We start from the raw sequence: 10,733 nt of genomic DNA, 5'->3' as shown, positions 1-10,733 counted from the left end.
TGCGCTCTCCTTTTGATGTAAGGAATACACAGATCTTTTGATTTGCTCCCTGTCTCCTTTCCTAAACAGCTTTAAGCACTTGAAGCTCATGGAAGAGGAATGTCCAACATTTATTAACTTTAGCTTTTTTTATTAGTCTTTTTTAGGGTGCTCTGGGACAGCAATTGAGACTGGATGTGGTGGTGCACGCCTGTAAGGAGGCTGTAAACAGGCGAATCACTTCGCGTCCGATCTAGTAGTGGGACCCTGAACACCCTGTAGACCCTTCCCTAAAATACAGAAAAAAATAATAAAACATTAATCTTTTTTTACTTTTTTTTTTTTGGAGACAGGGTCTCGTTTTGTAGTTCAAGTTTCACCTAAGCTCACGAGGTAGTTCAGAATAGCTTCAAACTCACAGCAATCCTCCTGTCTCAGCCTCTCAAGTGCTGGGATTATTAGGTACATACTACCACACTTCGCTAATATTTTATTTTTAAAACGCTTCGATTCATATCATTTGTCATACGTATACATTTAAATGATTTTTAGTAAATTTTCAGAGTTGTGCAACCACTCCCGAGATTGGTTTTTATTCAGCTTCTAAAATATAAGAAAATTTCCATAACTACCTTCAGTGGCCTCAGAAATGTATAACATCGGCAGTGTAGAATTTTGTTTCCCCAAAATCCTGGAAAACAGAACATTGTGCTCTTACAAAAACCAGAGGAACCGAAATCACGTGATTTATAAAAGCTCATGTACTGTTCTGACTTACAGTTGTTTCTTCGCCCCAAGAAATCAGGAGATCTATAAAAGCTCACGTGATGTTTTAACCTACAGTTGTCTCTTGGCCCCAAGGACCCACAACCCGTTAGTGGGCGGCCCTCATTTTCGCGACCGCTAGGGGCGGAAGGTGTCCGCCTTGATAGCTTCCGGAAAGGGGCAGGACCTGCCTTCCGGAACCTTTCGGCAGAGGCGGAGTCTTTTGCCGAAGACGTTCGGAAAAAGGCGGAGCTTGTCTCGCATCAGGACCAGTCTGACTGCACCTGCATCCTGAGCTCAGAGCGTCCCTGGAGCATCTTAAGAGGAGAACGCAGCTGGCAACCAGGGACTGGACCGTCGCAGGAGACGTCTGCCAGATACCTTCCCCCACCCAGACCTAGAGATCTACAGCTGCAGCCTCGGTACTGGAGGTGGGGTTCCCAGAGTTACCTGACCGTTGCGTTTAATAGCAACAGCTTCTGATTACGACATGGCTGAGATCACCAACATCCGACCTAGCTTTGGTAAGTAGAGGGACAAACGGAGCTCGCCGTGGTCAGACCTTTTCAAAGCAGAGGGCACCGCAGTGAGCAGAGGTGAAAACCGGGAGGGGGGACCCTTCGGAGTGTCAACCCTGGCAAAATCGGATATGGTGGCGAGTAGCACGCAGTGCACAGCACCTGCGCTTGAGCTTTGGGCTGCAGAGACTGGCAACGCCAGGGAAGTCCAGGATGCTAAACCTTGTGCGGTGCACTGTCAGCGCGGCTGGAGGTGAGGAATGGCGAGCATGCGGAGGACAGGAACCCCTCCTTCTGGGGGAGGAGAGGGGGGTAGGTCGAGCCCTCCCCCTCAGGGCACGCAGGGCGGTGCCCTTTCCTCCCCCTCCCGTGCAAAGGGCTGCGGGGGAGGGAGGTGCACGGGGGATGGGACACCAAGATGGCAGCTTCGAGACTGTGGGCTGTGTGGCTGGCGGCCAGGGGAGGCGGCGGCCTCTGGGGAGAGAGGGGTGCGGGGGTGGAGAGCGAAAGGGAAACCACTCCCTAAACTGGTCAGCTGGATGCTGGAACTAAGAGGAAACGTGAGGCCTGCGGGCTCCCTTCTGCATCGTAATGGTGGGGTCCGTTGGATGCTACCAAATGGCGCTTGGCGCTGCTGGGCTAGGGGATGACGTGATGTCTATTTCTGGGCCTCCTGGCAGCGCCTAGGCTCTCCTTCCGGGGCCTTTGTTCCCTGTTTCCCGGGGCTGCCTTTTCAAAAAGGGGGACTTACCCGCGCTGGTGCTGGGCGGTGGGGGCGGGGCGGGGGAGGCCAGCCCGGGGGAGGCCGCTTTGTGTACCAGAGAAAGCATTACGTCATCCCTGAGCGGCTGCTCCCCGACCCACCCTAGGAGCTCTGGGATCAGCTTTAACCCTCCTTGGGGCAAAAAGTGGAATAGAAAATAGAGAAGAAAGTAAGAAAAACAAGCTGGAGATGCAAGATTTTTTTCCTCTTTGAGAATTCCTCCAAAATCTACTATAGAGAGCAAACTTTTTAAACTGTGCTTACAGGTCCAATAAATTAATTAAGTTAAATTGGCCTCTTGGCTACTATAATTCAGGTTGGGGGAAGTGAGTGAGAGTTGCTGCCAGCCTAAGAACCTTCATGTTTCTTAAGAGATTCAGCCCCTCAGACAACCCAGAAGGTTTGAGTGTTAGATTCCAGTATTTAGGGTGAGAAAATCGTATTTTTTTTTTACCTCCCCTGTAAGAGATACATTGAAATAAGCAAGGCCAGTGTGCTCTCCCTATAAGAGAGTAGATATCTTATCAGGGAAACAAATCCAAACAACAAATCTTCACATCCATTAACTTTGTTCCCACTTATTCCCCACAGCTAATTCTTGGTTGTCTTTCTTCCTTTCAACTACTGCATCTCTATTTTTTGAGTTCTAAGTTTCCAAAGTTGAAATCTCTTTTGTGATCACAGGAGCAAGCCATGATTCTCTTATTGATCTTTCTTATGGCTTTTTTCCAACAGATTCCATTCTCTAATTATAGTTCCCAAGTCCTTGGGAAAGTAGGTTACATAAAACATAATATAGTGATTTTTTTAAAAGAAAATATTAGTGGAAAAAAGTTATCCTCTTATTCACATTGTATTGAATCCTAACAAATACCTCCTAGTGTAGGTATAATTACATCTATTCATCAGATGAGGAAACTGAAGCCAAAGGAGATAAAATAAGTTGGCCAAAGCCAAATGAACTAAGGGTAGCCCTAGGATTTGAACCTATGTCTGGTTAAAGCCAAGTTCATCTTGGTCCACTGTATTACACTGGCCTATTGACAGTGGAAGGGTATGTTTAGGAAAGGAAGGAATCAGTGTTCATTCTGATCAGAAGCTGAAAGAGCTGGACATAGCCAAGAAACGTCTTGGGGATCTCTGGACCCGTACAGAGGATCTCCTCCACAGAGAACTGTTGCCTCTGATTTTTCCATGTTGTATTACTTCATTTCAAGTGTTCTAGCGCTTACTGGATATACCAGCACGACACATCATTTTTTCTTTCTCTTTTTGACACATCATTTTTCTATGACCATGAAATACAAGAAGAGTGAGCAGCCCAAGTCACTTCAATTTACAGCTGCTTTGGAACACACACTTCAGCCATTAAGCACCCCAGCTTCCTTTTCCCACCAAACTTGGTGAAAGCAGGACAGAGGGCTTTGAGTTTAAATATCTCTGATTCTTCTAGTTCACTGCCTTGGATATTGAGAACACAAGCAAAAGATAAATACTTAACATTGCTGGGGGTATAGCTCAGCAGCACATGTGCCTGCCTAGCAATCACAAGATCCTGAGTTCAATTCCCAATACAAAAAACCCCTTAACATTAAGAAAGTAGGGCAGAGCCATTTCTTCAGACAATGGCCATTCTAATCAATAATTGAATCCAGTTATTCAAACAAATGACTATTAGGTGTAAGCGACTAAGGGACTCAAAAGATATACAGAATGTTGTTTGTGCCTAGCCTCAAGGAACTTACCACTAAGTCTTGTGTCCCATTTTTAAAAACCTCTTCCTAAAAGCATTTATTTTGGGCCAGGGAGATAGCTCAGGAGAATAAGTGCTTACATGGCAAGTGCAAGGGCCTGAGTTCAGTCCCTAGTTCCGCAAAAAAAAAAAAAGCATTTATTTCATTTACTACCGTGAGACATAGTCACTTTGATTTATTTTGTTACTAGTGGCTTTACTCCTTTGATATTGTTTTATTTATTTTTTATTTTTTTAAATTTATTTATTTACGTGTATGTATGTGTGGCCAGCTCAGCCCACCAAGGGGCGGGGCTGGCTGACATGTGGTGCTGGGGGATTGAACCGCGGTCCCTGTGCTTTGCTAAGCTTGTTCCAGGTAGGTGCTTTAGACCACTGAGCCACCTCACCAGCCCCTCCTATATTGTTTTAAAATGTAACGCTGATCTTTGTTAGTTCCCAGATTTCAGAGAATCATAAAGATAGAATTTCAATGACAGCTACTCTAGTCCCCTTTGGGGGGAAAAAATCCCTTTTAGAACATGCTTGATCAGGGCCTGGTGAGATAGCTCAGTGATCTAAAGCACATGCTTAGGCAAACGCAGGGGACCGAGGTTCAATCCCCGGCACTACATGGCGTGCCAGCCCTGCCCTCAAGGTGTGTTGAGCTGTCCAAAAAAAAAAAAAAAAGAACGAAAGAACATGCCTGATAATCACAATCCAATTTCTCCACTTGAAAATCTTGTCCTGTGTTGTGTTTAGTAGAACACACACTAAAATCTTGTGCTGGAGAATTACCAATTTACAAAGCCATCTGGACTACTGCAAGGCAGTTCTAGTAATAATTTGACTCAGTGAGTCAAAACCCTGTCTTCCTGTAACCTGGGCACATTGTAGTATATCCTGTGTTCCAGAGTAACATCAAATCGCTCTTCATAGAGATGCCTAAAATAATTATTATTAAAGATGATTATTATTCCTAGGCACCTTTCAGCTTCTTCAGTTTTTCATTTGATATGGTTATCGGATTTTTTACTTTTGTGATTACCCATAATGTAGAGTATGGACTCTTTTATCCAGCAAACCAGAATTTATGTCCCGTTACTGCCATTTGCTACTATGTAGCTAGAGGTATTAATGGTCCTATTCAGTGAGTTCTTTAATTGAGACATAAAAAAGGTATGGCATAGTGCTTGGCAGGGACAAATTATTAAATGCACACAAAAATAGCAGTTTTATTATTGTTAGTGTTGTACAGAATGATCTATATATGTCATGATCAGTACAAAGGAAACTATGTTTACCCCTTGTGAGATATGAAAATCATGCTTATACCATAAACTAGTATTAATCTAATTTTAGTCCAAGCTTGTAGTCACCTAAATTAGTAAGATATGTTTGCTCAAACTTACCAATTAAGATTATCGCCTATAGATAAGTTTTTAAATCCAAATAGAAATTACTCTTACACTGATATTTGTAATCATATTGAACACTCATCCTTTTTTCTAATCTGAAAGTTGTGTTTGGGGGGTTGTGGAGGGTTTTTTGAGACAGAATGTCGCTATATACTACTGAGCCATCTCCCTGGCCAGAATGTCACTATACAGTTCAGGTTGGCTTTGAATTCTGTACAGCATAGGCTGGCCTGGAACTCACTGTGGTCTTCCTGCCTCAGCCTCCTAGAGTGCTAAAATTATAGGTGTATTCCACCACTCATAGCCTGTGGAGAGTTTAAAAACAAAAACCTTATTTATTTATTTATTTGGTACAGGGTCTCGCTATACAACTTGGGCTTGTAGTGATCCTCCTGTCTCAGCATCCCCAGCCCTGGGATTACAGGTGTACACCACCACACCCGGGTTCAGTGACTGACTCAGTGCAGGGCCAGCCCAGCATGCTGTACGGGGGATCAAACCCATTTCCTTGAGATTTCCAGGCAGGTGCTTAGATCGCTGAGCTATCTCCCAACCCAAGAATTTTGAATTTACTGTCTCAGTTGTTCACTGAGCACTTACTATGCCTCACATGTTTCTAGGACCTAGCAAGACATTAAACAAACAGCATCACTATTGTTACAGATTTTACCTAATGAGGAAGACAGATAAACAGATTAATATGTCAAGGTAATAAGCATTATGAAGAAAGCTAAAAGAGGACAGTAGAGATATTTCAATTGGGGCAGACAGGAAATACTTCTCTGATAAGGTGAGCTTTGGGAAAAGGTCTACAATAAGTGAGGCCTGCAGTAAATGCAACTGCCTGATAGTAAAATGTTCTAGGAAGAATCTGGAATATGCTAGAATTACATTCGTTTTCCTAGTCCTCTATACTTTCCCAGTCTTGTCCTAAAAAATAAGGTGAAAACTATAACCCTTTTCTTGACCTTTAAGGCCCAAAGCCAATTTGGCTTCAAAGAATTTGTTTATTTATTTTTTTATTTTTTTATTTTTTTTTAATTTTTTTTTTTTAACATTTATTTATTTATTGTGTGTGTGTGTGTCCAGCTCAGCCCACCAGGGGGCGGGGCTGGCTGGCATGTGGTGCTGGGGATTGAACCGTGGTCCCTGTGCTTCGCTTGTTCTAAGTAGGTGCTTTAGACCACTGAGCCACCTCACCAGCCCAAAGAATTTGTCTAGAAGTAAAAGAAACAGCCTAAATATTTAGGAAGAGAAAAAGATTTGTTTCTCTTTAGTTACTTTTTCATCCACCAAATGTATATTAAGTGGCTGCTATGTGTTTTAAGGACTGCAAATAGAGCAATGAACAAAACAAGCATCCTTCTCCTTATAAGGATTACATTCTAGGGAAGACAAACCCTAAGTCAAAAAATTATGGGTAGGGCTGGGGAGATAGCTCAGTGGAATAAGTGCTTGCCTGGCAAGCACAAGGCCCTGAGTTTGATCCCTAGTACCACCAAAAAAAAAAAAAAATTATGGGTAGTATGTATATTTATTCTCACATATATGTGTGTTATATTTTATACATGTGTGCATGAAAGATAATGGCAAAGCATATGAAGAAAAATTAAACAGAGCTTAGAAGAGTGGGTGGAAAAGGTTGCACTTTCAAATAATGGCCAGGGAGGTAGCTCAGTAGTGCTAGGTCCTAAGTGTTATCCCCAGTACCGCAAAAATAAATAAACGAACAAATAAATAAATCAATCTAATAATGGATGTAGCTTAGCGATAGAGTATGAGGTGTTGGGTTGGATCCTTAGCACCAGGATAGATAGGCAGGTCGGTAAGTAGGTAGTAGTCAGATGGACAGACAGACAGATCTACTAGAAGAAGGTGACATTTGAGCAAAGTTCTGGCATTTTTCACAGTCCCATTTCTTCCTATTTGAAATACTTATGTTTTAAATAATTGGAAACTAAAATTTTAGAACATATTTAAAAAGTATACAGACCTAGAGTTTTTCTTTTAATCACCCATACACTGCTAATCACCGTTGGGCACCCTACCAAGACCATCTAAATGCAATTCCATATTCTTTCACCATCCGGTAAGTCAGGCCCATTATTAACAGGCTTGGTGCTGGATGTTTCCTCTGGAAACCAGACATAGCTGATGCCCACAGAGTAAGCAGGTCCCATGGAACAAGTGACCTTAGAATATTACAGAGAAGCTTTATGAGAAGCACAAATCAGTATGCACCACCTAAGTCTAGAAGGGCTGAGAGAAGGTCAAGAAAGAATAGGGAACCTGGGACAATCAGAGAAGAGCTGGTGAAGAAAGCAAATGCGTCATGTAGGTCTGGCAGAAAGGGGGTGTGAGTTGGATGGAGAGAGTGGTAAGAGCATCAATCCCTAAGAGCGAGGAAACTCTAAAACCCAGAGGAATGCGCTCTGCTCTGGAGGGCAGGTTGCAGACCTACCTGGCTCCAGCACAGGCACTGAGCAGGGCTGCTCTGGACAGGAGTTGAAGCCACTGCCTTGATACATGTCTGGTCTCTGCCTTCAGATGTGTCCCCCGTGGTGGCTGGTCTCATCGGGGCCTCTGTGCTGGTGGTATGTGTTTCGGTGACTGTCTTTGTCTGGACATGCTGCCACCAGCAGGCAGAGAAGAAGCACAAGACCCCGCCATACAAGTTTATTCACATGCTTAAAGGCATCAGCATATACCCAGAGACCCTCAGCAACAAGAAGAAAATCATCAAAGTGCGGAGAGACAAAGATGGCTCTGGGAGGGAAGGTGGACGTGGAAACCTCTTGGTGGATGCAGCAGAGGCTGGTCTGCTAAGCCGAGACAAGGGTTCCAGGGGGCCCAGTTCTGGATCTTGTATAGACCAGTTACCCATCAAAATGGACTATGGGGAAGAACTGAGGAGCCCCATTACGAGCCTGACCCCAGGGGAAAGCAAAACCACCTCTCCATCATCTCCAGAGGAAGATGTCATGTTGGGATCCCTCACCTTCTCAGTGGACTATAATTTCCCAAAAAAAGCTCTGGTGGTGACAATCCAGGAGGCCCATGGGCTGCCAGTGATGGATGACCAGACCCAGGGCTCTGACCCCTACATCAAAATGACCATCCTACCTGACAAGCGGCATCGGGTGAAGACCAGAGTACTGCGGAAGACCCTGGACCCTGTGTTTGATGAGACCTTCACCTTCTATGGCATCCCATACAGCCAGCTGCAGGACCTGGTGCTACACTTCCTTGTCCTCAGCTTTGATCGCTTCTCTCGAGATGACGTCATCGGGGAAGTCATGGTGCCATTGGCTGGGGTAGACCCCAGTACAGGCAAGGTCCAGCTGACCAGGGACATCATCAAAAGAAATATCCAGGTGAGAAGGAAGAGAGTGTTGGGGAGGAATAGTGGGTTGGGGAAGATAAAAATCTCAAGGCAACCAAGCAGTGGGAAGGATGGGTGGCAAAGAGAGTGTGGTGAGGTTCTTGGGTACCAATGGTAAGCAGTGGTCAAAGCAAAACAGAGAACTTGGCAGATTAGTTCTTATGAGAATTTCCACAAAAGAGAAGAGGAGACCACCTTGAAACTTTCACTTAATGGTTGGCCTCCTGATGCTGTGTCCAGTCTACCTGGGACAGCCTTCCCCACTGGTGGGAGACCCTTCATCATATGAAGGGTATGGGACTAAGTTATTCTCCAAAGTGATATGTGATCTTCCTCCAGTGAATTTATTTCTCACTGCTGAGAAAGTAAAACAAAGAGCTCATTAATTTTATTCTCAGCCTCCTTTTTTCAACCCACACCTAGGAGTGTAAAGAGTATCACGTGTATATCTTCTTATAAACATTTTATAAGTGTCATTGAGTGATTTGCTTCACCCTTCAAGGTCCAAACCTGTACTAAAGACATCTCACCTCCCTCCATCCTTCCTGTCCCCCGTGTGCACTAGAAGAGGGGTGAGAATTCTCTACTCTGCCTCTTCTGTCTCTTTCCCCACTGGTCCAACATCAGCACTTGAGTTCATTTCAAAAGGACAAGAAGTGTACCTCTCACTCTAGTTCATTCATTTCTTTCCCCTTGGGGAGATTGAGTAGTGCTATGATTAAGCACTTGAATGGACTAGGTCTGCCCCGCTCAGTTTCAGCTTACCATTTTCTAGCTGTGTGACAGTGGGTGAGTTTCTCAGCCTCTCTTAATCTTAAGCCTGTTTCCTCAGCTGCTATCATTGCCTTCCTCATAAAGTCGTGAGTCTCAAACAGGATAATATATTAAGTTTGAACTTAAAATTTTATTCCTTTTTCAGGGTATAACTTAAATGCTTAATAGCAAGACCTTTGAAGTCAGCCTAAATTCCACTGGCTACATGACCTTGAGAAAGCTGTTCCATTGCTCTAAGTCTTAGTTTCTCATAGAAATAAAGCAAAATGGGTAAATTTGCATAGCCCTTAGCATATAGTACATATTTAATAAATGAGGACCAGGCCAGGGAGATGGCTCAGTGGAATAAGCGCTTGCCTGGCAAGCAAAAATGTCTGAGTTCAATCCCCGGTTCTGCCAAAAAAAAAAAAAAAAAAAAACCTTTTTTTTTTTTTTTTTTTTTCCGGATCTGGGGATTGAACTCAGGCCCTTGTGCTTGCCAGGGAAGCGCTTATTCCACTGAGCCATCTCCCCGGCCCCGTTTTGTTTTTTTGTACTGGGAATTGAACTGAGGACCTTGTGGCTTGCCAGGCAGGCTCTGTGCCACTGAGCAATATCCCTGGCCACCATTACTATTATTAAGACAGGGTTTGGTTTTTTGGTTTTTTGGGTTTTTTTGTGGTACTGGGGATTGAACTCAGGACCCTGCGCTTGACAGGCAAGCGCTTATTCTACTGCGCTATCTCCCCGGCCCTCAGACAGGGTCTTGCCCTGTAGTTTAAGCTGGCCTTGAGCTCACTATTTAGTCTAAAGTAGCCTTAATCTTGTAGTGCCTCAGCCTCCCAAGTACTGAGATTACAGGTGTGCCACTACATCCAGCTGTACCTATTGTTGCTAACATTTGATCCCTGAAAGATATATGTGGCTTTTCATTTGTGTTATGTTTTGACATGGTAAAAAGCCTGAATCAGTGAAGAAATAGGTTCAGGGGCTGGGGAGATAGCTCAGTAGAATAAGGGCTTGCCTGGCAAGTTCAAGGTCATGAGTTCAATCCCCAGTACCGCCAAAAAAAAAAAAAAAAAAAAATAGGTTCAGGAAGAATACCAAGGGTAATGAAAAACAACTGCACGTCTCCTAGAAAGAGCCCTGCCTGCAGCCGTGCCGCCATCCCCCACCCCATCCTCTTAGATTGAATTCCAAGACCTTCATACATCTCCATCTTTTTTTTAAGTTTAGAAAAAAAAATTTTTTTTCTTTTGAGATAGGGTCTCAAGAAGTCGGGGCTGGGGAGATAGCTCAGTAGAATAAGTGCTTGCCTGGCAAGCACAAGGGCCTGAGTTCAATCCCTGGTTCCGAAAAAAAAAAAAAAGCACTTTTGGGCTGGTGAGATGGCTCAGTGGTCTAAGGTACCTACTTAGAACAA

At 44.0% G+C, this 10,733-nt stretch overlaps 2 protein-coding genes across 6 annotated transcripts in view; one reads left to right on the top strand and one right to left on the bottom strand.

Annotated features, from left to right (window-relative positions):
• Gon4l (gon-4 like) overlaps positions 1-848 on the bottom strand; it is a 91,613-nt gene extending 90,765 nt beyond the window's left edge. For all 5 annotated transcript variants that reach the window (XM_023713572.1, XM_023713576.1, XM_023713575.1 and 2 more), the window contains exon 1: positions 758-848. The gene's annotated coding sequence lies outside the window, so the exon portion shown is untranslated. The remainder of the gene's footprint in view (positions 1-757) is intronic.
• Positions 849-985: 137 nt separating this feature from the next.
• The window catches only part of Syt11 (synaptotagmin 11), a 22,668-nt gene continuing 12,920 nt past the window's right edge, over positions 986-10,733 (top strand). Inside the window, exons 1-2 of the mRNA XM_004629754.2 lie at positions 986-1,268; positions 7,723-8,549. Of these exons, the coding sequence (XP_004629811.1) occupies positions 1,235-1,268; positions 7,723-8,549 (861 nt within the window). The 5' untranslated portion in view covers positions 986-1,234. The remainder of the gene's footprint in view (positions 1,269-7,722; positions 8,550-10,733) is intronic.

The sequence above is a fragment of the Octodon degus genome, unplaced genomic scaffold (genome assembly GCF_000260255.1).
Source record: "Octodon degus isolate 3935 unplaced genomic scaffold, OctDeg1.0 scaffold00032, whole genome shotgun sequence".
NCBI classification, from domain to species: Eukaryota; Metazoa; Chordata; class Mammalia; order Rodentia; family Octodontidae; genus Octodon; species Octodon degus.
The sequence above is the reverse complement of the archived record's forward strand: the minus strand, read 5'-3'. Positions and strand labels throughout refer to the sequence as shown.